General features: G+C 45.1%; 1 protein-coding gene across 3 annotated transcripts in view; it reads right to left on the bottom strand.

Annotated features, from left to right (window-relative positions):
- Positions 1-26,413, bottom strand: part of ANKRD33B (ankyrin repeat domain 33B) — a 151,942-nt gene that overhangs the window by 84,307 nt on the left and 41,222 nt on the right. For all 3 annotated transcript variants that reach the window (XM_033929827.1, XM_033929830.1, XM_033929829.1), the window contains exon 2: positions 17,773-17,902. In XM_033929827.1, coding sequence (XP_033785718.1) covers positions 17,773-17,902 — 130 coding nt within the window. The remainder of the gene's footprint in view (positions 1-17,772; positions 17,903-26,413) is intronic.

The following is a 26,413-nucleotide window of genomic DNA, read 5'->3' as shown; positions in this document are numbered from 1 at the left end:
ACAAACCCTCCAAAAACCCCACCAGAATACAAACCCTGTCCCACATACGTGGAACAGAGATGAGGCACAGAAAATGTAGTCCGGGCCCCAAATCCCTCAATCCCATACACACCACAGACACGCCAAATACCTCATTCATACAGCACACCCACCGGGAGAAGCATAGGGGAGCGAAGCTAGAAAACATAAAGACCCGGAACACGGGGAATAATAGAGCCCAATAGCCAGTAGGCCTGAAATAGGCACCAAAATACCCCCGAAAAGAACATATAAGTAAAGCAGAAATAGTAAAAGCAGCCCCACTAGAACAGAGGAGGTAGGCACGCAATCACCAACTCTCAACCACACCAATACCCCCCCTATCACCCACTCCCAGCCATACACACCCAGTCCACACCCCAACGGAGAACTCAACCCCCACTAACATACCCCAACCCACCAAGAGGAGACAAATCCCAGAACCACACAGGACAAAAACTCCACCCAAAGGTATCATCCATACAACCCCTCAATACACCCACAGCCAACCAAGGCCACCAAAACTGCAAGCAGTAATAACCGGAACAGAAACTATAAGATTGAAACTGTAAAGCCAGATACTCAACCACAAGAATAACAAATTGTAGGTGAAACAGAGAGGTATCACAGGTAGGCCACAGAGCAGCCCAAACTTTGGGTGAGATATCATGGGCAGTAGAGTCCAGAAGGCTTAAGAGCCAAATAGGAAGCAAGCAATAGTAAAGCTCAAAAGGCCAGCAATGATGAAACAAAACAAAGCCTCTCATTAAAGGAGAACAGCTCCCCACACCAACTCTGCCCCAGGACTCAGGTAGCCGAAGAGGGTCCCGCCTCTCCCGGTAGGGAATCCAGGTAGGCCTGGGCATCCTCCGCCGTGGAATACAGGCGCCAGCCAGCTGGAGTCCAAACCTTCAGTTGCGCCGGATAGAGTAGCTGGAACCGCTGTTTCTTATCAAAAAGGGCAGAGCACACCCGGGAGAAGCGCCGTCGACGTTCTTGTAAGGCAGGGGAGTAGTCCTGGAACAGACGCACCGGGATACCCTCATAGGAGAGAGTATTCCGCTTTTGCCGGTACTGCCGCATGAGTTCAGACTTCGCCGCCGAATTGTGAACTTTGAAGATGGTGACTCGGGAGCGTTCATGATCATCCGAACGCCGGCCCAGGCGGTGAGCCCGGTCAAGCTTCAAGGGCCCTACCCCCGCTGGAAGCGGCAACTCCTGCTGAAGCCAAGACTCCACGAGGGAAAGGAGACGAGAGTCAGGAACAGATTCAGGTAGACCAATCAGTCGGATGTTATCCCTCCTCGAGCGGTTTTCAAGATCTTCGATCTTTTCCGCTTGTCTCTGGAGCTGGGAACGCAGAGAGGCCAGATCCGCTGCCGAGGAGGAGCACGTGTCCTCAACCCCCGAGACTCGATTCTCTAAGTCTCCCGTCCGCCGTGTCGTCTCCCCCAATAGGGATTCAAGAGAGGTAAGCTGGCTGGAGAGAAGATCAAAGCGAGAGTCCAGTGCCCGCACCACGGAAGCCGACAATGCCGCTATGTGGGCCTCCGACAGGGGAAGCGCGGAACCCAAGTCTCCCGCCGCCATCTTAGGCTCGGGTCGCGCTGATCTAGTCTCCCTGTCCTTGCCGGCGCGGCTCAATTTAGTGCTCATTACCGGGCTGGGCGTCTGTAAAAAACGGTCCATAAACCTCCTCGATAATTCAGTGCAGGGTAAGGGCTGGCCAAAATAAGCAATACGGTGCTGAGGGATTCAGGGCCCCGGAGCACGAGTGAAGCACGTCTCACCCTGCTCAACACATCACGTGACCCCCTTGATAAAAATTTATAAATAGGAAATGGAAATAAGGCAATGTTTAGAAGCATACAGTGTGCTTTGTGTAGTTTAATTTTATGGTTAGCCATTATGTGTTGTTAATAAGATTATATTGTGTGTACCGTATTTTCACGCATATAACGCACGCGTTATACGTGTTTTTACAAACCGTGCATAACCTTGCGCGTTATACGCGTGAGCTCGCTATATAATTTTTTTTTACATAGTTCCCCCCCCCGATGTCCGATTCACCCCCCCTCCGCAGGACCGCTCGCACCCCCACCCCGAAGGACCGCTCGCTCGCACTCCCACCCGCACCCCCACCCTGAAGGACCGCTCGCACCCCCACAGCCTCCCGACCCCCCCCCCATCATGTAGAAGCTCCTACCGGTGTCCTGCTGCTTCCTCTTGGCGGTCTCGGCCCTTCTATGAGCCCTGCGCCTGCTGCTTCTCTTCCGGCAGTTCGCCCTTTCTCTAATGTCAAGCCTTCTTGCCCCGCCAACTCCCCGACACGATCGGGGCAAGAGGGAGCTCAAGCTCTCTTGCCCCAGCCAACCGCGGCACCCCCGACACAATCGGGGCAAGAGGGAGCTCAAGCCCTCTTGCCCCAGCCAACGGCGGCACCCCCGACACGATCGGGGCAAGAGGGAGCTCAAGCCCTCTTGCCCCACCGACACGATCGGGGCAAAAGGGAGCCCAAGCCCTCTTGCCCCGCCGACTCCCCAACTCCCCGACAATATTGGGCCAGGAGGGAGCCCAAACCCTCCTGGCCACGGCGACCCCCTACCCCCACTCCGCACTACATTACGGGCAGGAGGGATCCCAGGCCCTCCTGCCCTTGACGCAAACCCCCCTCCCCCCAACGACCGCCCCCCACAAGAAGCTCTGACTGCCCCCCCAGCCGACCCGCAACCCCCCTGGCCGACCCCCACGACACCCCCACCCCCCTACCCCGTACCTTTGTATAGTTGGCCGGACAGACGGAAGCCAAACCCGCCTGTCCGGCAGGCAGCCAACGACAGAATGAGGCCAGATTGGCCCATCCGTCCCAAAGCTCCGCCTACTGGTGGGGCCTAAGGCGCCTGGGCCAATCAGAATAGGCCCGGGAGCCTTAGGTCCCTCCTGGGGGCGGGGCCTTGGGCACATGGTCGGGTTGGGCCCATGTGCCTCAGGCCCCTCCCCCAGGAGGGACCTAAGGCTCCCGGGCCTATTCTGATTGGCCCAGGCGCCTTAGGCCCCACCAGTAGGCGGAGCTTTGGGACGGATGGGCCAATCCGGCCTCATTCCGTCTGTCCGGCCAACTACACAAAGGTACGGGGAAGGGGGGTGGGGGTGTCGTGGGGTCGGCCAAGGGGGTCGCGGGTCGGCTGGGGGGGTGGTCGGAGGTTCTTGTGGGGGGCGGTCATTGGGGGGAGGGGGGTTTACGTCGAGGGCAGGAAGGCCTGGGATCCCTCCTGCCGTAATGTAGTGCGGGGTGGGGGTAGGGGGTCGCCGTGACCAGGAGGGTTTGGGCTCCCTCCTGGCCCGATATTGTCGGGGAGTTGGGGAGTCGGCGGGGCAAGAGGGCTTGGGCTCCCTTTTGCACCGATCGTGTCGGGAGGGCAAGAGGGCTTGAGCTCCCTCTTGCCCCGATCGTGTCGGGGGTGCCGCGGTTGGCTAGGGCAAGAGGGTTTGAGCTCCCTCTTGCCCTGATCGTGTCGGGGAGTCGGGGAGTCGGCGGGGCAAGAGGGATTGACGTTAGAGAAAGGGCGAACCGCTGGAAGAGGAAGCAGCGCAGGCGCAGGTCACAGAAGGGTCAGGACCGCTAAGAGAAAGCAGCAGGACACTGGTAGGAGCTTCTACATGATGGGGGGGGTCGGGAGGCTGTGGGGGTGCGAGCGGTCCTTCAGGGTGGGGGTGCGGGTGAGAGTGCGTGCGAGCGATCCTTCGGGGTGGGGGTGCGAGCGGTCCTGCGGGGGGGGGGGGGTGAATCGGACGTCGAGGGGGCAGCAGGCTTTCAGGGTGGGAACAGGACTTCAAGGGGGAGAGGAGAGTCGGGGTGGGCGAAAGGAGAGTCGGGGCGGGCGAAAGGAGAGTCGGGGTGGCCAGAGGAGAGTCGGGGCGGGCGAAAGGAGAGTCGGGCAGCATGCGCGGTATACGGGTGTGCGCGGTATATAAAAATTTCTGTACATAAATTTGTGTTTTCCGCGCGCTATACCCGTGTGCGCGTTTTACACGGGTGCGCGTTATCTATGTGAAAATACGGTATATATGAAAAATGAATGGAAAAAAATTGTATTACAATTAGTACTATTATAAGGGCGGGGTTTGGGGTAGAGATTGGGCGGGATCAGGGCAGAACTTTCAGGTCTCCCCCAAACAAAAAAGTGTTCCGCTGCCTATGTTTAATACTATATTTGCCACACTGTCTACCATGCTACAAATTCTCATGCTATGCCTGGTGGTCCCCAACCCTGTCCTAGAGGACCACCAGGCCAATTGGGTTTTCAGGCTACCCTAATGAATATACATTAGAGAGATTTGCATATAATGGAAGTGACAGTCATGCAAATTTGCTCCATGCATATTCATTAGGGCTAGCCTAAAAACCCGATTGACCTGGTGGTCCTCCAGGACAGGGTTGGGGACCACTGCACTACACCATATTTGAAATCCCATGTCTACCGCGCTAGGTTCTACCATGTTACATATCATACTGTCATGTCATACTAGATTAGCCACACATATATATCTACCATACTATATTTGCCATGATATGCTGTATATATAATGTTATGATTGTCAGGCTGCTAGCCATGCTTGTAATACTATGTTTGTCATGCTATGGTTTACAATGATTTGTTAACTATGTTTTGTCATCTCTGTCAGCCAATTTCCTGCCATACCATGTTTGCCATCACCTTGTATAAATACACTTTAATATGTATGTAAACTGTAACCCGTTCTGAGCTCTCCCGGGAGGACGAGATATACATGTGTCTTAATACAACAATGCCCAAGTTGGCGCCTACTTACCCTCTTTAAGTATTCCTTCATAAAATTATTCTCTAAATATCTGAAAAGACCCAGTTTTATCTTTGAATCATTCTGAGTACTAAGTATAGAATAACTAGCAGATTTAAACATAAAGCAGCAGGTAACAGAAAATGAACCAAGTATCAGAGCTTGTCAAGAATTAGAACAGGCATGCAGAAAGTTGCATCATAATTTTGAGTAGCATGTGAATGACTGGCAAATATCTTCTTTTTTTAATGTTTCAAGAAATAAGCCTTTTTACAGTAATCATCAATATCATCTTGTGAAAAACACATTATGGTGCAATTTATCTCTGCCAGCACAGGACCCAGGCATACTGTCAGACAAAACACTAAGCTGCTTGCAAACACACTTTATTGAGATTTTCATTGCTGGAGAACATGGATCTGCCTAATTTGACTGTCAGAGCAATTTTGCAGCAAATGAGGCAAAGGGATTATCATTAAAGTATATCATCTCATTTTATGACAGCACTAAATACTGTAGTAAATTCTGTACCTGAGATTTCATTTTTTGGAGAAGCTGAATGGAGTGATAAATTCCACAACATACAAATTGTCACTCAACCTCATTATTGGCAGACTTATCATTGCTACTCATGGATGCCCTTAATCTCTTATATCCCTTACAACTAATCACTTGAGTAAAAAGCCATTTGAGTAGCATAAAGCATATGAAGATTAATTATCTCAGTTTGCAGTCAGCAAGGTATGGATTCAACTAACCATGACGACTACATAATCAGAGGCCTTTTTGCATCAGTTTTGCCTCCAATCTAGTTTTCTGTCACAGTATCAACTATAATGGAGCACATTTAGCTTTGTTTGATCTACAGTATACATATGTTCTACCTAACTCATGTGGCAAAAAAATATGAAAATACAAAATTTTTCTCTTACACAGTAAAGTCGTCTTCTTGGGGCTATATTAGAACTATGGTCTTGACTACTGTTCCTCATTGCAAGGTCCAGCTCTCACTGACCCTAAGTGTGACTCCCTAATTCTTTTTCCAAATAATACATACTTCCCTTTTCTTTTCTTTTTTTAATTTATAAGTTTATTCATTTTTACAACAAATAAAAATAGGAATACACACCAATGTAAAACAAAATTGTTACATTAAAGGAAATAAATCTTTCAAATCCAAGTCCACATTATTGGGACTGTAACTTCACCCAATAGATCTCATAGAAAAAAGGTAATTTAAATTATATTCAGACAAGCAGCCAATATTTGTTTCTTTACTTTATCACTTCTTATCAATCTCTGCAATAATCTCAGGTAATTTATCTACTTTTGATTTATCTTTCAGGAAACCTTCCAAATGAGATGGATCAACAAAACTGTACTTATTACTCTCATATGTAATCAAACATTTGCAGGGAAATTTAAGACATAATAAAGCTCATATAGCCAAGTCTCATGTCTTGAGTTGTAGGAACTGTCTTCTCCTATATTGTGTTTGCCTGGAGACATCTGGAACACATTTAATCTCTGACCACAGAACAGAGCCTGTTTATTTGTAAAATAAAGTTTAAGAATGGCTTGCTTTTCAATCTCAGATTTTAACGTTACTAGCAACGTTGCTCTTTTTGCGATAAAATCTTTAGAGGACTCCAAAAACTGAGATATATTCAGGCTATCTGGTGATACTAATTGATCTACACCTCCCTCTTCAGCTATTACTTTGGTGTTTCTGGATATGTAATATAAGTTATCAGGGGAAAATCCATCCACCTGAGCATAGTGAAGAACATCTTTCAAATACATTTTCAGTAACTCCAAAGGAGAAAGAAAATGGGAGAAAGGAAAATTCAGGAAGCGGAGGTTCCTAGATCTCATAGCATTTTTAATTTTCTCCATCTGCATATGTATTACTGAATTATCTTTCATATTAGATGTTAAGCATGCTTGAATCACAGAGACATATGATTCTACTTTATCAACTCTTTTCCCCATTAAATTTAATTGAGCTTCTTGCTCTGTTACTTTACTAGTAATTTCAGTTGAGAATTGGGACCGATCCTTTTCAATATATTCATAGGAGACCTGACCCAGGGGCTTCAAGGTAAGATAGTATTGTTTGCTGACGACGCCAAACTATGTAACACTGTAAGTAAAAATGATTTGTCCGACAGCATGAAGCAAGACCTGCTTTTACTGGAACATTGGTCCACAACCTGGCAGCTGGGCTTCAACGCGAAAAAATGCAAGATCATGCACCTTAGCAACAATAACCCGTGCAGAACATACACACTGAACGGCGAGACCTTGGCTAGGACGGCAGCAGAGCGGGACTTAGGGGTGACATGAAAACAGCCATCCAAGTGGAAAAGGCTATATTCAAGGCTAGATAAATGCTGGGTTGTTTCCGTAGAAGCTTTGTTAGCCGGAAGCCGGAGGTCATAATGCCATTGTACAGAACCATTGTGAGACCTCATCTGGAGTACTGTGTGCAATTCTGGAGGCCACACTACCGTAAGGATGTACTGAGAGTTGAGTCGGTTCAGCGCATGGCCACTAGGATGATCTTTGGGCTTAAGGATTTCTCATACGAGGACAGGCTGCACAGATTGCGGCTATACTCTCTAGAAGAGCGTAGGGAGAGGGGAGACATGATTGAGACATTTAAGTACATCACTGGCCGCATAGAAGTGGAAGACAACATTTTCTCTTTCAAGGGTCCGTCGGCCACAAGAGGACATCCGCTAAGAATCAGGGGTGGGAAATTTCATGGGGATACTAGGAAATACTTCTTCACAGAAAGAGTGGTAGACCATTGGAACAAACTCCCAGAACAAGTGATCGCGGCCAGCAGCATACAAGATTTTAAGAATAAATGGGATGCCCACGTCGGATCTTTACGAGAGCAGTGTAGAGGTGATGCCACCTGTGAGCGACCCCTTAGGAGGTTGTTTGGGGAGGGTTAATGGAGTGGGCAGACTTGATGGGCTATGGCCCTTTTCTGCCGTCATCTTTCTATGTTTCTTTCTATGTTTCTTTCTATATTATGGGCAGGAGGGATCCCAGGCCCTCCTACCTTCGACGAACCCCCCTCCCCCAACGTCCGCCCCCCCAGAACCTCCGATCGGCCCCCTCTCAGCCAACCTGTGACCCCCCTTCCCCGTACCTTTAGGTAAGTTGGCCGAACAGACGGGTGCCAAACCCGTCCGTCCGGCAGACAATCCTCCGACGAATGGGGCCGGATTGGCCCAGCCTAACCAAAGCCCTGCCTACTGGTGGGCCTAAGGCGCCTGGGGGGTCGCAGTTTAACATGGCAGGAGGACTTGGGCACCCTCCTGCCTGGATCGTTGTGGGGGGGGGAATTCTGTAACCGGTGTTGTTTTTGACAGACACCGGTTATAGAATCCAGCTTTTAGACGAAGGACTGGCTCCTCCTTCTGTTGGACGTTTGTGGCCTAGGCGTGTTTTTGTTTCATTATGGCTAAAAAGTGTAGACGTGCTATGGGGGTACTTTTAGACGTAGTGGAGATTGGGCGTTTAGGTAGAGGAAGGCCATAATCAAAACATGAACGTTTGTTTTGGTTATGGACACTTTCCCTGCTTCTGGGTTGAACGTTTAGGGACTTAGGCCAAAAGGGAACTTAGACGCTTTTTTTGATTTTGCCCCTCCACGTGTTTATAGATAATTAAAGTTTAAAATAAATATTTTATGTTCTTATAAATTTTATTGTATTATAAAATGTTTATTAGTTTATGACATAATATTTTAAAATGTTTTTATGATTATTGATTTGATAATGTATTCGATTGGTTTATTTAAATTAATCAGGGATATATACATTATAATTGAATTTTTTAAGTTTCAAGTTTATTATAACATTTGATTAATCGCTTATTCCGAATTCTAAGCGATGTACAAAGTGATAAATATTACAAAATATAGGAAGACAAACATAAAAAAGATGTACCGTAGCTACTCATACATTGTAGTAATTAAAATTACAAACGACAAGTTTCATAGCTACTAATATATAATAATAAATTAAATTACACGTACATTAATAAAAACATAGGGAAAACTCGGGATGAAATACAATTTAGCTATAAAAGTAGAACAATTAAGGTTAAAAACCCTAAAACAATGTTTTAGGGTTATCTATGAATCTTTTATATATATTTATTTTTTTAAATAGTGCTATGGCTTATTGATGAATTTTAAAAAATAGTGCCATGGTTTATTGATGTAATTAAGTTTTTAAATAATTATATTAAGTTAATATGGCTCTTATGCAATATATTTATGTTTATTGTAAATGTTTATTGAAACGTGTATGGTTCATTTATATGTTTCATTCAATTTTTGTTCTTCTCTTTATAATTGTACATTTTCATTTTTGTAATTGTACATTCTCATTTCTTCAATTATATGTTATATTTATACTCCTGAGGCAGGCCCTCATGGGCCGAAACACGATTTACCACTACACTCTGGTGTCTGTCCGTCAACCAGTTTCTAATCCAGTTCACCACTTTGGGCCCAAACTTCAGCCCTCAGAGTTTAAGAGCCTCCTATGAGCAGTGGCATACCTAGGGTATATGGCACCCGGGGCCCATCATTTTTTGACACCCCCCCAATCTATATGAAAAATATGATTTTTAGTAACAATCCACATATCGCACAACAAGAGTGTACCTAGGAAAAGGCAGCATCTTAAACACAGCAGTGAGCACTAGAACACCAACACATACATTGTAAAACTAAACAAGCCAGATCCCGCACAGTCAATTGATCCTGTAGTCAATGCCAACTGAAAACTATGTTCTTTTCATATACACAGAACAGAGATACACCCTCGCCCAATATGGAATAATCACAAACTAAAAATAGAAATATGTAGACAAAAGTTAAACTGAACCGCCAAGAAACCAGACCCTGGATACAATGCAACACCACAAAAACAGTAATACATGTCCTCTAATACAGTGCAAAATATAAAGACAGTAGATGTAAATTTGAAAAAACTGATACATAACAATCACCACTTTACAAATTAACAAATAAAAATAAAACAAATAATGAGAAATAAAAAAATACCATTTTATTGGACTAATCCCCGTAAGCTCGGTCCCCATCCCCGCAAACCACCTGATTCCATCCACACAAGCCTTGAATTGTTTATATTAAAGTATAAAAAGAAACAATATTCTGTACAATTGTCAATTTATAAATTAGCGTCTTCTCCCCACTCTCTCTTCCCCATTTCCCTTCAGCGTCCTCAGCCCACTCTCTCTCCACTTTCCTTCAGTGCACGCACATAAAAACAAGCAAGTAATTTATATCATTTTCATTCTATTCATTCATAGAAATTAAAGTCTAAATAATGCCAGTTCATAACAAAACATGATTTTACAAAAATAATTCCCTGCACAGTCAAGCCTGCAAGGATTACTAGATGTCTTTCAGCAGCTCCCCTCCCTCCCTCCCCTTTACCTTTGTGGCCAAGTCAAAATGATCTACCAACAATAAAATTTTAAAAACACAAAGCACGCTGTACGTAGAAAAAATGTTAATTATCATTTATATTCCGCGGGTTTTCAAAGAGGTCAAGGCAGATGACTCTATGCAATGTCACCTCAGTAACAAATATACAAAAATAGACAAATATTCCCCCTCCCTTTTTACTAAAATCCGATAGCGGTTTTTAGTGCAGGGAGCTGCGCTGAATGCCCCACGCTGTTCTCAACGCTCATAGGCTCCCTGCGCTAAAAAACGCTATTGCGGTTTAGTAAAAGGGGGCCATAATGCAAAATATAGACAGCATATATAAATTCTCAAAGCAGACACATTTTGATCACTAAATTGAAAATAAAATCATTTTTCCTATCTTTGGTAATTTCATGAGTCTCTGGTTGCACTTTATTCTTCTGACTGTGCATCCAATATTTCTTCCCTTCTTTCAGCCTCCTGTATGCTTCCTCTCCTCCAGACCTCATTCCCTTCCCAAACTTTTTCTTTGTTTCACCCTGCCCCTTCTTTCTTTTTCTCTCTCTCCATACCCCCTTTCTTTCTGTATGTCTGTTTTTCTCTTTCTCCGCGCCCCATTTCTTTCTTTGTTTCACCCTGCCCCCTTCTTTCTTTCTCTCTCCATACCCTCTTTCGTTCTGTATGTCTGTCTTTCTCTCTCTCTCCGTGCCCCATTTTTCTTTGTTTCACCCTGCCTCCTTTCTTTCTTTCTGGCTCCCTGTCCCCCCACTCTTCTCCTGTCTAAAGATTTATTGAACAAATCTTTAAGAGGATCCACCAGCACTCTCGGAGTTCCCTCAATATCCTGGGATGGATCCCATCCGGTCCCATAGCTTTGTCCACCTTCAATTTTTCAAGTTGTTCATAAACATTTTCTTCTGTTAACGTTGCAGTATCCATTCCATTCTCAGGTGTAATTTTGCTGACCAATTGCGGCCTTTCTCCATGTTTTTCTTCTGTGAACACTGAACATAAACATTTGTTTAGCACATTTGCTTTTTCCTCATTACTCTCCACATAGTGGTTTGAACCTTCTGTCAATCTCGTAATTCCATTTTTTGTCTTTCTCCTTTCACTAATATACCTGAAAAAATTTATCTCCCTTTCTTATATTTATAACCATTTGCTCTTCCGCTTTCACCAGATGTATCTCTCTCTTGACTTCTTTCAGTTTCATCTGATATTCCTTTCTGTACTCCTCTTCTTGATTTTTTTTATATTTCATGAACGCCAATTCTTTTGCCTTTATTTTTTCTGCCACTAGCTTGGAGAACCATATTGGTTTCCTTTTTCTCATGTTTTTATTTATTTTCTTCACATAAAGGTCAGTAGCTCTATTTATTGCACCTTTCAACTTGGACCACTGTTTTCCCACTTCTGTTATGTCTTCCCAATCAATCAGCTCTTTCTTCAGATATTCTCCCATGCTACTAAAGTCTGCACATTTGAAAACCAAACCGTATGATGATCACTACTTCCCAGGTGGTGGGCGCCAGTGTTCCCTCTAAGCGGGCGAGTGTTGTGAGCAAACTTTTTTCACCGTGAGCCAAAAATATCGGGCACCAGCAAGTTATGAGCCAACTCGCCCGATTCTCCTCTCGCCGCCCTGCCATCTGCCGTACGCCTCTTCCGATCGTGCGCTGTGACGAGAAACGTGTGCGCTGCGATGTAATATTTTGTGCGCCAGCGCACGCCAGCGCAGCTTAGCGGGAACACTGGTTCAAATGGTTTTATTTATTTCCCCAAATTTATTTTTGTTATACGCATTGAAAATATTTGATATTGCGTTTAAATCAAAATCTCAATAAACTTGAAACGAGTGCCCGTGAGATTGTGGGAGGGTTAAATACTCAAAACTTAGAAGTTTTTGCTACGCCAGCTTTCTGGTATCTTTACATACAGTGGCGTACCTAGCATATGTAACATCCGGGGCCCATCATTTTTTGGCACCCCCCCCCATCTGTAAGAAAAACATGATTTTTAGTAACAAACCACACGTCACACATGAGTACCTAGGAAAAGGCAGCATCTTACATATTGCAGTGAGCAGTACATCAATACACCCATTGTAAAACTAAACAAGCCAGACCAGCACAGATCAATCCTACACCGTCAATCCTAACAGAAAACCATGTCTTTCGAACACACAGAACACAGAAAACACCTTCGCCTAGTAAGGAATATGTAATCACAAACTAACCCCTCCCTCTTTTACAAAACTGTAGTGTGGATTTTAGCTACGGAGGTAACAGCTCTGATGCTCATAAAATTCTGAGCATCAGAGCTGCTACCACCAAGGCTGGTGCTAAAAACGCTTCACAGTTTTGTAAAAGGGGGGATAAAATAAAAATACATAGACAAAGGTTAAATTGAACCAGCAAGAAGCTGGACTTTGCATACAATGCTTCACAGAAACAGTGACACATGTCTCCTAAAGCAATAAATAAATAGAAATTTTTTTCTACCTTTGTCTTCTGTGGTTTCTCCTTTCCTCATCTTCTTGTAACTCTCTTCCTTCCATCCACTGTCTGCCGTCTCTCTTCCCCTATATGGCATCTTCTCTCCTTCTATGCCCCTTCCAGAAACTGTATGCCTCCCCCTTCCATCTCTCCTTTCACCCCATTGGTCTGGCATCTCTCTCCTCGCCTTCCCTCTCCCACACCTCTCCTCATAGTCTGGTATCTCCCCTTCCCTGATTCTCTGGCATCTCTCTCCTTTCCTTTTCTTCCATCTTTCGCTCCCCCTCCATGCTCTCACATCTCCCCCTTCCTTTTCCCTTAGACTGGCATACCTTCCTCCTACGCTCCAAGCCCTGGCATCTCCTTTAATTCCCTCCCTCATCTTCCTTCTCCCTCCAGCTGGGTACCGCAACACTCTTCCCTGCAGCTCTGCACTTCCCCACAATTGCCATGCTTCGGTTCCTCTTCTTCCTTCCTTCCTCCCCCCCCCCCCCCGCGGGACCCTGCGGCACCATCAACTCTTACTCCCTCTAATGTCGGCCCTGCAGCTCCAGACTTCCTCGCACCTTCTCCCCTCCCCCTTTGGATCGCTATTATTTTAAATGTTATAGCCGCGGAGCTGTATCCATCAGTGGAGATGTCTAACCTCGGCCTGCCCCGGAACTCTTACTGCAGCAGACGCCCGTCTAGGCAGGAACAGGAAGTCACTGTTGCAGTAAGAGTTCCGGGGCAGGCCGAGGTTAGACATCTCCACTGATGGATACAGCTCCGCGGCTATAACATTTAAAATAATAGCGATCCAAAGGGGGAGGGGAGAAGGTGCGAGGAAGTCTGGAGCTGCAGGGCCGACATTAGAGGGAGTAAGAGTTGATGGTGCCGCAGGGTCCCGCGGGGGGGGGGGGGAGGAAGGAAGGAAGAAGAGGAACCGAAGCATGGCAATTGTGGGGAAGTGCAATCCCCCCAATGCGTCCCCTTACCTTACCGACGCGTGTGTGCGCTGTGAAGAGAAACTTTGCGCTGCGATGTAATATTTTGTGCGCGAGCGCAGGCCAACGCAGCTTAGCGGGAACACTGGTGGGCGCCCACCCAGACATTAGAGACACTTTCTCCATTTGTGAGCACCAGATCCAGTATCACTTTTTCCCTCATGGGTTCCATCACCATTTGCCTGAGAAGAGCTCCTTGAAAGGCATCCACTTCTTTCCGATTCCGCAGATAAAAACTTTCCAGTCCGCATCCGTAATCAGATCTTTGTCAATGTGCTGCGATTTAATTAAATTTATTTGTTTAAGTAATTCCATTAATGAATTTCTACATAGGTGGGGAATGAACTTTATTTAGTTATATTTTATTAATTATTTGTCCACTTCTTAGGAAGATTTATCTCACTCTCAAATTGGAAATATCTTAGAACAATTTTTGAAATATTATACATATTTATCTATTTATTTCGGTATTCATGGAATTTTTTAGTTTATAGGGGTTGATTAATTGCAATTATATAAGGGGAAGTAATGAATTAGATTGCCTGGGGGAGGGATATGGCTACTAGTCTACATATATGTCATCAAGTAATCACAGGGGGTAGGGAATTGGGGGGGATGGGGAGGGGTTTAAGGGGTTTAGGACGTGTATTGAGCAAGGGATGTATTTATATGTTGTATTTGGTATACTATTATGGTTTCTCTTCTTTGAAATTTTATAATGAATTTTAAATTGTTTTCTCTAACTGTTAATGGCCTCAATCATCTTGTTAAAGAAAGAAAATGCTCAATTTTTTAAAGCAGCCAGGTGCGGATATATGTATGATACAGGAAACTCATCTGACTATGGGGGAATCTAAGAAACTGGAAGGTGGATGGGTCAAGCAATGTTTTTGTGCGCCGGCTGTGGGTAAGAAAGCAGGAGTGGTATTTTAGTCCAGAAGAAATGCTCAGTTGTATTTAATTTTATTTCTGCAGATCCTTCAGGAAGGTGGGTTCAAGTACAGATGACCTTGGGGAAACATGCTCTGACGCTGTTTTGTATCTATGCCCCTAATTCGAATCAAGCAGAATTCTTTAAGACTCTTCAACAGGTACTTCTGCCACTGGCTGCCTCTAATCTAGTAGTAGCTGGGGACTTCAATGCTGTTATGGATCCATTGTTGGATAAACAACCCAGTAGGATTTTGAAATGGGATTGGATAATTTAGTTGAATCCTGTGGATTAAAAGATATCTGGCAAATTCTCCATTTTAATGCTCGGGAATTTTTCTTTTGTTCCCAGGTTCATAAATTATTTTCAAGAATAGATTATGTATTTGTATCAAATCAATTAGTTCAACAGGTTACCAAAGCTGGCATAGATTCAATTGTTTTACTGGATCATGCTGGAATATGGATTGATTTAAAATTTGAGGAACAAGATTGTAATAGACCTTTGTAGAGGTTCAATAATACATTGCTTGCAGATTCCAACTTTATTAAAGAATTTCAATTAAAAATGAATGAATATTTTCAAATCAATGCCTCAGAGGAAATCTCTTTAGAAACACTATGGGATGCTTTCAAAGCTACCATGAGAGGGCAAATTATCTCATATAGGAAAAAATTTAAATTGGAATTCTCTAATTTGGAACAAAAGATTAAGGACTTGGAGTCACAATTGGTCTTGAAGTGGGAACAAAATACTTTGCAAGCTCTTTTAAAAGCTAAGTACAGATTTAATGAGATTTCCTCTCAAATGGTTAGGAAAGAGTTGTTTTCTCAACAAGCTCTGTATTATGGAAACTCGAATAAAGCGGGGAGAATACTAGCTAATTACCATAAAGCTAAAAAAAGGAGAGTAAAAATTGTGGCTATCACTGATGAGAATGGGGAAACTCATTCTCAAATTGGAACGATTTTAAAACAATTTTTAAGATTTTATAAAGCTTTATATTCTTCCGAGCCTTATTCAAATAAGGAACTAGAAGGTTTAGAATTTTTGAAATTATTTAAGGGATCAACAATTCCTGAGCGTATAAAAGGAAGTCTTGAGGAGCCTATATCAATGAAAGAACTACAAACAACGTTGAAGTCCCTTAGAGTTGGATCCGCTCCAGGTGGTGATGGGTTCACTGTAGAGTTTTACAAATCATTTCAAATTACCCTACTACCTCATTTATTAAAGTTATATTAGGATCAACTGATTAAAGGTTATATTACAGGTACTATGGCAGAATCTTTAATTATAGTTTTTCCGAAGCCAAATAAAGATCCTACGTTGGTTTCAAATTACAGGCCTATATCTTTGATTAATGTAGATGGAAAACGTTTGGCTAAGTTATTGTTTTTGCGCTTGGCCAAGGCTCTCCCTTATATTATTGGTATGCACCAAACGGGTTTCGTTGCTCAGAAACATTCATCAAATGCTAATCGCGGCAGGGAAATCCCTTGCCGCGATAAAGTATAGCGGCCGCGTCCTATATAGAATCCGGGCCAAAAACCCAATTCTGTAACCGGCGTCTGCAACATGGACGTTGGTTATAGAATTGGGTTTACTTTGGGCGGATTTTGTTCCGATTCTGTATAGGACACCTGGGACGGACGTCCTATACAGAATCCGGGCCAAAAGGTTTAATCCCAAGAGACAAACTATTCACAGAAATTGTGCACAAGAATATTTGTCAGCTAGACAAGGCTTGCAGGCCTCATTCTCCTTGAACTGTTTTATATTTTTGTTATGACTGTTAATCTGACTTCTATTTTGCCTCTCTTCACTCAGTGTCAGTTGCAAGCCACATGCAGGAACCGCAGCCAGTGGCTTTGCAAAGAGAAGTGCGACTGGGAGGAGGGATCCAGCCAGAGAATGTAAACACCCGTGGGAGGCAAGAATTTGGGATGCAGAACGGAAGGAAAGACAACGAGCAGCATGTTGGGACATGGAAGAGAGGAGTAGGGTTTTGTTTGGACAGGGAGGAAGAAGGTGCATGTTCGACACAGGAAGGGAGATGCAGGAACCCGGTTCATATGTACGAGATCGACATAAGTCGGGCATTCTTAAACCGGGGACTGCCTATACTCAATTTTTTTGCACCTATTTTTTTAGCACCCTTTTTTGAATTTACCCCTTAGCCCCTGACAAAACCGAATGTGAAACAGTTGGGTACCCGTCGGGCACAAAAGATAAGTGCCTTCCTTTCTCTAGCCCCTTAAGCATTAAATGCACTTTATATTTATCAAATATTATCAAATTAAGATTATAAAAAATATTTGAGCACATGTCTCTTTACCAAGACCAATGATGAATTTACCACCCCAGTAAGGGCATATAAAACTATTTAAGTAGTGCCTTTGGTATTTGAGGTCTGGTTAATCAATTTGACTTGACATTAATGTGTTCTCTGGCTCATATAATTATTATTCGTTTGAACAAATTTTTGTTTTCTTCAATTTAAATTGCTTAAACCTTGCCTGGTACTGGATGGATTAGAGCCAGATATTCAGTGTCAACTCTTATCTGGGTACTGGCATTGAACATCTCTGTCCTTGGTGGCACTTACAAGTTATCTGGGTACCATAGATTTTTGGGTCAGCATTTTATATAGTTAACTGGGCACTGGTAATGAACATCAGAAGTGTCTGGATAACATCTGCTCCACCCAGCACTAACTGGATAGGCTGAGGCACAATTTGGGGCGAATACCACTGAAAATCTGGGTAAGCAGGACATATTCAGCTAGAAGGTTCTGCTACCCAGAGATAAGTCACACTGAATATTGACTGTTATATCGCTTCCCCCTTCCAAAATATACTGTTAATTGGAAAAGTGTATACTATTTTATAATAACCAATAATCAATTAGATCAGTTATATGTAAGTAATACTGTCTATCTGTGAAAAACTACTAGTAATTCTACTGTGATCTGATTTATTTTTCATTTGCCATTATTATATGCAATCCATGATGAAAAGTAGGCAAGATTCTTACCTGCTTGTGCAGCTGTAATCAAGGCTGTGCTTCCTTCATTATCCTGCCAGTTTATATCAACATGAGGACATTGGGCTAAGGCTATTACAATGTCCACATAACCTTGGTAACAGGCAATAAGAAGGCCAGTCTATTAATTAGAAAAGAAAATCTTTTTTACTTTCAAACAATTTTATTGATAACAGGTGACATATCCAGAAGAAGAAAACATCCAGCATAAATACAAAAAAAACCCAGTACTTCTACAATACAGAACAACAAAGTAAAATCACCTATCATCAAATTTTTAACATTAGAGTCTAATTTACCCCCACCCTCCTAAAATCCCACCTCAGATCACTAAAACCAAACCCTTCCAAGGTCCTGGGTTCTTATAGACCATGGAAGAAAATCTATCGAGCCCCCCTTCAACTACAGTGTCCTTAGTAGAATATATATAAATAACCAAGGAAGACAGTAAAAACCATACATTCCACCAGTCAAGGCTTATCAACACACAAAAATCCCATTCCTCCCATCACCCACTACAATTTAATGAAATTGAACTAAGTACTTATGTTTGGTGAGGTATTTATTTGATTACTAGCTGATCTCCCTCATCTATTGAATTACTGTGCTTTATAATTTGTTTTGGAATAAAAAAAGGACAAGCAACACTCATCGGACAAGAGGTGGAAGAAAGTTTCCTTCAAAAGGTGTTAATTCAGTTTCTAAACTTGGTCAGTTGCAATACTCAAAGACTGATGAATGATTCTGGCTCTTTACTTCTCAGAGTCATTTCATCAGCTGTGGGTTGATTAATTTGTTGAGATAAAGTTAGATCTGAGGTTGAAGTTAGATTCCTCATTAGCTGAAATAACTTTCTCTTGATCAGGTGATCTATACCAATCAAACATAGGGGTCATTCCATGTCAAGTGGACCAGGAGCCCATGCTCGACCCCCTTGAAATCCAACCAAATTTTACAGGGGTGTTGTCTAAGGTCTTGAATGAAACTCTGCAAAATTTTGGGGATCTATCTCAATTTGGTCAGGAGCTAGGGGTGGTTGAACAAAAGCAATCGACCCACTCTCATGCCTTGTGTGACCTAAAACACCAACTTTGCTTAAGCACTGTGACAGAAGAAAACTATCTAGGAGTCTGAAATTTTGCAGCTTGGTACAACACCTTGGGGCAAGTTTCTATGCCAAGTTTGAAATCTTTTGCAAACGTGCTTCCATTTGTACAGGTCAGCAAAGTAGGCAACAAAATTCATGAATGAAAATTTTTGGCACAGTTTGGCTCCATACTGCTGCTGGTAGGTAAGTTAGCTGAGGGTACAACTTAAGAACATAAGAAGTTGCCTCCACTGGGTCAGACCAGAGGTCCATCGCACCCAGCAGTCTGCTCCCGCGGCGGCCCATCAGGTCCATGACCTGTAAAGTGACCAGTGTCTAAGCCCTATTAATCCCCTTGTCCTTCCCTCTAAGCCCTTTCATAACTTATCTCTACCTCTGTCTGTATCCTTCAATCCCCGTGTCCTTCAGGAATTTATCCAATCCTTCCTTGAAGTCCGGTAGGGTACTCTGTCCTATTACAGCCTCTGGAAGCGCATTCCAGGTGTCCACCACCCTTTCAGTGAAAAAGAATTTCCTAGCATTGGTTCTAAACCTGTCCCATTTCAATTTCTCCGAGTGCCCCCTTGTTCTTGTGGTTCCCAATAGGCTGAAGAATCTGTCCCTTTCCACGTTCTCTATACCTTTCATGATCTTGAAAGTCTCTATCATGTCTCCTCTGAGTCTCCGCTTTTCCAGGGAGAAGAGCCCCAGCCTTTCCAACCTGTCTGCGTAAGAAAGGTTCTCCATCCCTTTTACCATTTTCGTCGTTCTCCTCTGAACCCTCTCAAGCATTGCCATGTCCTTCTTGAGGTATGGTGACCAAAATTGGACACAATACTCCAGATGCGGGCGCAACATCGCGCGATACAGCGGCATGATGACTTTCTTCGTCCTGGTCGTAATTCCCCTCTTAATAATACCCAACATTCTGTTCGCTTTCTTTGAGGCTGCTGCACATTGTGCAGTTGATTTCATTGTTGCATCCACCAGCACACCCAAGTCTTTTTCAAGGTTACTTTCCCCTAGCACTGATCCCCCCATTTTGTAACTGAACATCGGATTCTTCTTCCCTATATGCATGACTTTGCATTTCTCTATATTGAAGTTCATTTGCCATTTATTTGCCCACTCTTCCAGTTTGTTTAGGTCCCTTTGTAGGTCTTCACATTCTTCCGCTGTTCTAACCCTGCTACAGAGTTTGGTGTCATCCGCAAACTTTATAACTTCACACTTTGTCCCCTTTTCCAGGTCATTTATGAATACATTGAACAGTAGCGGTCCGAGCACCGACCCCTGCGGAACACCGCTTGTGACCCTTCTCCAGTCTGAGTAGTGGCCCTTCACTCCAACCCTTTGCTTCCTGCCTGCCAACCAGTATTTAATCCATCTGTATACGTCCCCTTCTACCGCGTGGTTCCACAATTTTCTAAGTAGCCGCTCATGGGGTACCTTGTCAAAGGCTTTTTGGAAGTCGAAATAAACGATGTCTATGGGCTCCCCTTTGTCCATCTGGCTGTTTATCCCTTCAAAGAAGTGCAGTAAGTTTGTTTGGCATGATCTTCCCTTGCAGAAGCCATGTTGGCTCGCTTTCAGTTGTCCATTTTTCTCTATGTGTTCACTGATGCTGTCTTTTATCAGTGCTTCTACAATCTTGCCCGGGACTGAAGTCAAGCTTACTGGCTTGTAGTTCCCCGTGTCGCCCCTCGCTCCCTTTTTGAAGATAGGTGTGACATTCGCTATTTTCCAGTCCTCCGGGATCTCCCCAGTTTTCAAGGATAGATTACAAATGTGTCGGAGTATTTCCGCTATTTCGTTCCTCAGTTCTTTTAGTACCCTTGGGTGGATTCCATCTGGTCCTGGTGATTTGTCGCTCTTCAATCTATCTATCTGTTTGAGGACATCCTCATGGCTTACCTCTATTTGCGACAGTTTTTCTTCTTGGTCTCCACTTATGATCTCTTCAGGTTCTGGTACATTGGATGTGTCTTCGCTCGTGAAGACTGACAAGAAGAACTTGTTTAACCTCTCAGCTACCTCCTTCTCTTCCTTTACCACTCCCTTTCTGTCTCCATCATCTAACGGTCCTACTTCCTCTTTCGCCGGTTGCTTCCCTTTAACGTATCTGAAGAAGGTTTTGAAGTTTCTTCCCTCTCCCGCCAGCCTCTCTTCATATTCCCTTTTTGCTTTCCTAACCACTCGGTGACATTCTTTTTGGTGTTTTTTGTGTTCCTCCCAGTTCTCCCCGGTTTGGTCCTTTTTCCATTTTCGGAACAATTTTTTCTTGTCACCTATCGCTTTCTTCACTTCATGTGTTATCCACACCGGGTCTTTCGTTTGATTTTTCTTGCACCCTTTCCTAAACCTGGGGACATACAGGTTTTGTGCTTCCTGCACCATGTCCTTGAATAGGGACCAGGCTCTCTCTACGGTCTCCATCCTTTTTGAGCTGTTTTTAAGTTTCTTTCTCACCATTGTTTTCATAGCATCGTAGTTCCCTTTTTTGAAGTTGAACGTAGTCGCTGTTGTTCTCTTGACTTTTGATGTTCCTACTTCTAATTTGTACCGGATCATGTTGTGGTCACTGTTTCCTAGTGGTCCTACTACTTCCACTTCCTTTGCAGTTCCCCCTAGCCCGTTGAGGATCAGGTCGAGAGTGGCATTGCCTCGCATTGATTCTTTGACAAGCTGTTCCATGAAGCAGTCCCTCACAGCCTCTAGGAATTCTGCTTCCCTCGCACAGTTGCAGTTTCCAATACTCCAGTCTATCCCAGAGTAATTAAAATCCCCCATTACCATCACACTTCCGCTTTTGCATTCCTGTCTCAATTCTGCTTCCAGTTCCTTGTCGATTGCTTCTACTTGTTCAGGTGGGCGGTAGTACAGTCCCAATTTTATGTCAGCTCCATTTCTTCCCGGTACTTTGACCCATAAGGATTCCAATCCTTCCTCCCTGGCTGCTGTATCCAGTCTGTTCGAGTGAATGGTGTCCCTTATATAGAGTGCTATTCCTCCACCCTTCTTGTGGGTCCTGTCTCTTCTATAGAGTTTGTACCCTGGCAGTACTACGTCCCATTTGTTTTCCTCAATCCACCAAGTTTCTGTGATTCCAATGATGTCTAGGTCCCCCTCCTTGGCCGTGATTTCCAGTTCTCCCATTTTGGCCCCTAGGCTCCTTGCATTTGCATACAAGCAATTTAAGTCCTGGTTTTTTTCCTTCCCCTGCTGTTTTTCCTTGTGATTTTGATTTGCTCCTCTTTCCGTCCCCCTCATGGGCTGCTAGACACTGAGTTTCGTGTCGTTTTTCCTCTTTCTGCGGTGCGTCTTTCTCGTCCTCATCCTGTTTCCTCATTTCCACCCGCTCCTCCAGCTCCTGTTGTTTGCTCATCTGCTCATTCTCTAGTTTCTCTTGATCCTCGCACCCCTTTTGTTCGTCTTTTGTTTCTTCCCAGCAGTTTCCCCGCTGAATATCTTTATTTGATACTCCTGTCCGAACTGTCGACTGCAGCTCGACTGTCGGCTGCAGCTCGACTGTCGGCTTTCCCCTTCCTCTCAGTTTAAAGCCTGATCTATTCCTCTCTTGACGTTGTTCGCCAGCAGTCTCGTCCCTGCTGTGCTCAGGTGTAGTCTGTCCCTCCTGAAGAGCTTGTTCTTTCCCCAAAAAGTTGTCCAGTTCCTCACAAAGTGGAAGCCTTCCTCCTCGCACCATCTTCTCAGCCATGCGTTTATTGCTTGTAGCTCGGTCTGCCTCTTCACATCCGCCCTCGGTACCAGCAGGATCTCCGAGAACGCTATCCTCTGTGTCCTCAGCTTCAGTTTCCTTCCCAGGATCCGGAACTGCTTAGTTAGTGTAGTCCTGCTGTAATTTCTTCTGTTGACATCATTTGTTCCAACGTGGATCATTACTGCTGTCTCCTCCGTCTCAGCTCCCTCCAGGATCCTCTCGATTCTGTCGGTGATGTCCTTTGTTCTTGCCCCTGGGAGACATGTCACCAGCCGGTCCTCTCTCCCTCCTGCTATGTGGCTATCCACTTTTCTCAGGATTGAGTCTCCCACTACGATTGCAGATTTCCCCTTTTTCAGCTTTCTCTTTGGTCTCAAGTCAGTATCCTCAGTGTGGGTCAGTACTTCTACCTCAGGGTTCTGGTGAGTTTTCGCCTCCTCTGCTTGCTCGATTTTTCTGTGAGGTCCCTCATCCCTGGTGTCTGGTTGTTCCAGTCGTCCATCTGTTGGTTCCTGTCCGCACTGCTGATGGTCCTGTTCCTCCACCCTCCTGTAGGGTTCCTCGATGAATTTCTCGAGCTCCATTACTTGCTCCTCAATGTGGTTCTCTCTCATGGGGTCCTCAGCTGTCCTGTACAGTTCTTCCAAGGTGTGGTGTCTCTCCAGCTCCCGGACCCTGTCCTGTAGTATACCGACCTCCTTCCTCAGGCCTTCCAGTTCCTGGCACCGACTGCATATGTACGCCCGCCTCCCCGAAGGGAGGTAGTCGTACATATGACACTCTGTGCAGTACACTGGGAAGCTCCTCTGGGTTCCTGCTGCTTTCATTTCTCTTCCTAGTCTCCTGGAGTGTGGTGCGCGAAAGTGGTCCCTGCTGTGCAGCTAGCTGAAGAAGAGAGAAAGAAAGTGAGAAGAAAGAAGTACTTGCTACTTACTTTCTAGTTTGATCTGCTGGGCAGCCTGGTCTCCTGGCTCCTTCTCAAGGCTCCTTCGCAAAGCCGCTCACCTTTGCCGCACGCCGAACGGCTGCGCGCCGTTGGCTCCCCCCTTTTTAAGGGGGAGTCCAGGCACTGACGCTGGTGGTGACGCAGTGTGGGTGGGCGGAGCTAACTCTCGCCACTACCCGCTCCTCGCTCCCACCGTCCCCTGCCTCCTCCTTGCTCGCCTTGGTCCCCGCTCTCAGTCTCCTCTGCCTGCCCTCAGCTGCTGCTTTCTCTGCCTGCCTCCTCCACGTGGTCGCTGTGCTTTTTCGCCCGCGGCTCCCTTCCTGTGTAAGGGGGAGTCCGGGCACTGACGCTGGTGGTGACGCAGTGTGGGTGGGCGGAGCTAACTCTCGCCGCTACCCGCTCCTCGCTCCCACCGTACCCTGCCTCCTCCTTGCTCGCCTTGGTCACCGCTCTCAGTCTCCTCTGCCTCCGCCTGCCCTCAGCTGCCGCTTGCTCTGCCTGCCTCCTCCACGCAGTCGCTGTGCCTTTTCGCCTGCGGCTCCCTTCCTGTGTAAGGGGGAGTCCGGGCACTGACGCTGATGGTGATGCGGTGCGGGTAGGCGGAGCTAACTCTCTCCGCTACCCGCTCCTCGCTCCCACCGTCCCCTGCCTCCTCCTTGCTCGCCTTGGTCCCCGCTCTCAGTCTCCTCTGCCTCCACCTGCCCTCAGCTGCCGCTTGCTCTGCCTGCCTCCTCCACGCGGTCGCTGACAGCAGACATGTACCATAAGGTACTTCCAACATTTGCAATATGAGCTTTTACAGTCAAGTGAAGCTGAAGATATGACCATCCAAAAAAATGGCTTTATGTAGTTATTCAAATTTTCACTGGTTTTCAGATTCAAATATCTCTAATGTGTAGTTTTGGTTGGTTTATATCATTTGAAAGGGCATGTTTTTTTGCTACAGAAGCTATTCTGTTTCATTTTGGACCCGACCTTTCTTTGGTGAGAATTGATGGTTTAAAGATAAACATTACTTGCTTCCGTAAACTTTATATTGAAGGGTCATTGGCACTTCATTGTAAATGTGCAGTGGAACTATATTGATCTGAAAACTCATAACCAAGCTTTGCCAGCCACAAGTAGTGCTGCCCGATTCGAATCGATTCACCGATTCACTTCGGGTGAATCGATTTACCATGACAAAAAATCGGTCTCTTGATTCATTGACTGACCCTCCCCCCTTGCCCCTAAAGCAGGAGCGGCAGCGCTGCCTCTTGCTGGCCTGCCGCTCCTGCTTTAGAGGGCGAGTGGAGAGGATCAGTTGGGAAGTGGCTTACCCGCTGGCCTCTTGCTCGTGTCTGGCTTTCCCACTGGCCTCCCAGAATCACTTTACCTAATTTCAGCAGCCTGCATAAGATCGCTGGCGCTATACAAGCTGCCATACGTCTTCAAAGCTCTCTTCTCTCTGCCGCAGTCCCTCCCCTTCTCTGACATCAGAGGAGGGGTGGGACCGCGGCAGAGAGAAGACAACTCTGAAGACGTATGGCAGCTTTCAGAGATCGCTAGCACCAGCGATCAAATGCAGGCTGCTGAAATTAAGTAAATTGATGCTGGGAGGCCAGGGAGAACAGGCAGGCCTTCCAGGGGGGTGCAGGCCTTTGAGGGGGTGCAGGCCTTCCGGGGGAGGGGTGTAGGCCTTCAGGAGGGAACATGCAGGCCTTCAGGGGGGACAGGCTGGCCTTCAGGGGGGGACAGGCATGCTTTCAGGGATAGGGTGTAGGCCTTCAGGGGAGGGGGCCCTGGTGTAGAAGTACACGGAGGGAGGGAGGGAAGGGGGTTTCAAAGAGACATGCATATGCTGGACTTTGGGGGGGAAGAAATAATAGGTCTAAAAACAGAGGAGAGGGAGAGAGATGGTGGACAATGGGATTAGGGATGAAAGGAATAGAAAGGGAGAGATGGTGGACCCTGGGGTGGTGGGGAAGAAGGGAGAGATGCTGGATGAAAGGGTAGTTGAGTAAAGGTGGATCTGTGGATGGAGATAAAAAAAGGAAAGATGCCAGACCTCCAGGGAAGGGAAGGGAAACTGAAGGGGAGGAAAGAGATAGAAGATTGATGGTTAGCACAGAGAAAGAAGAAAGAAGGAGACCCTGGCAAACAAGTTATCAGAAGACAACTAGAGCCTGGAACCGACAAGATTTGAATAATGACCAGATAACAAAAGGTAGAAAAAATAATTTTATTTTCTGTTTTGCGATTACAATATGTCAGATTTGAAACGTGTATCCTGCCAGACCTGGTGTTAGACCGCAAACGTGAGCTAGGATTTAACAGAGAAGAAAAGTCTTTTTTGTTTGTTTATTTTGTTTACACCATGGCACCAGTGTGGTTAGGAGAAGGCAAAGGGGATGAAGAGGCTATAAAATAAACCCACCAGGATGTTTTTTTAAAAAACACTCAATTGGGCAGGAAAATCGAATCAAATTGGGAAATCGATTCAATAGGCTGAATTGAAATCGAAATTTTTTTTTCCTGAATCGGACAGCACTAGCCACAAGTTCTCATCTTGTACTATGCTCTGCGTTTGACAAACTTACTGTGCACTTTTGCAAGATGACAGTCAAACATGCATAGGCTTGCACAAACTACTTACTGAGTTCAAGCCCAAACGCATAATCATGTGATTCACAAGAATGTACGCATAGTTGTAGTACTATGTCTGATACATGCAGCTTTTCTGAACATGTTCTGACTTGCAACTGTCACAGCACAGTGGCTGTATGAACAAGTCTGGCTTTCAGATTCATCATGACCTTATAACACCATATGAATCTGAAAAACAATGACAATTTGCATCAATGCATAAAGCCATATTTTTGGGATGGTCATATCTTCA

Source organism: Geotrypetes seraphini, chromosome 2 (genome assembly GCF_902459505.1).
Source record: "Geotrypetes seraphini chromosome 2, aGeoSer1.1, whole genome shotgun sequence".
In the NCBI taxonomy this organism is placed as follows: Eukaryota; Metazoa; Chordata; class Amphibia; order Gymnophiona; family Dermophiidae; genus Geotrypetes; species Geotrypetes seraphini.
This window is presented reverse-complemented; position numbering and strand designations above follow the sequence as displayed.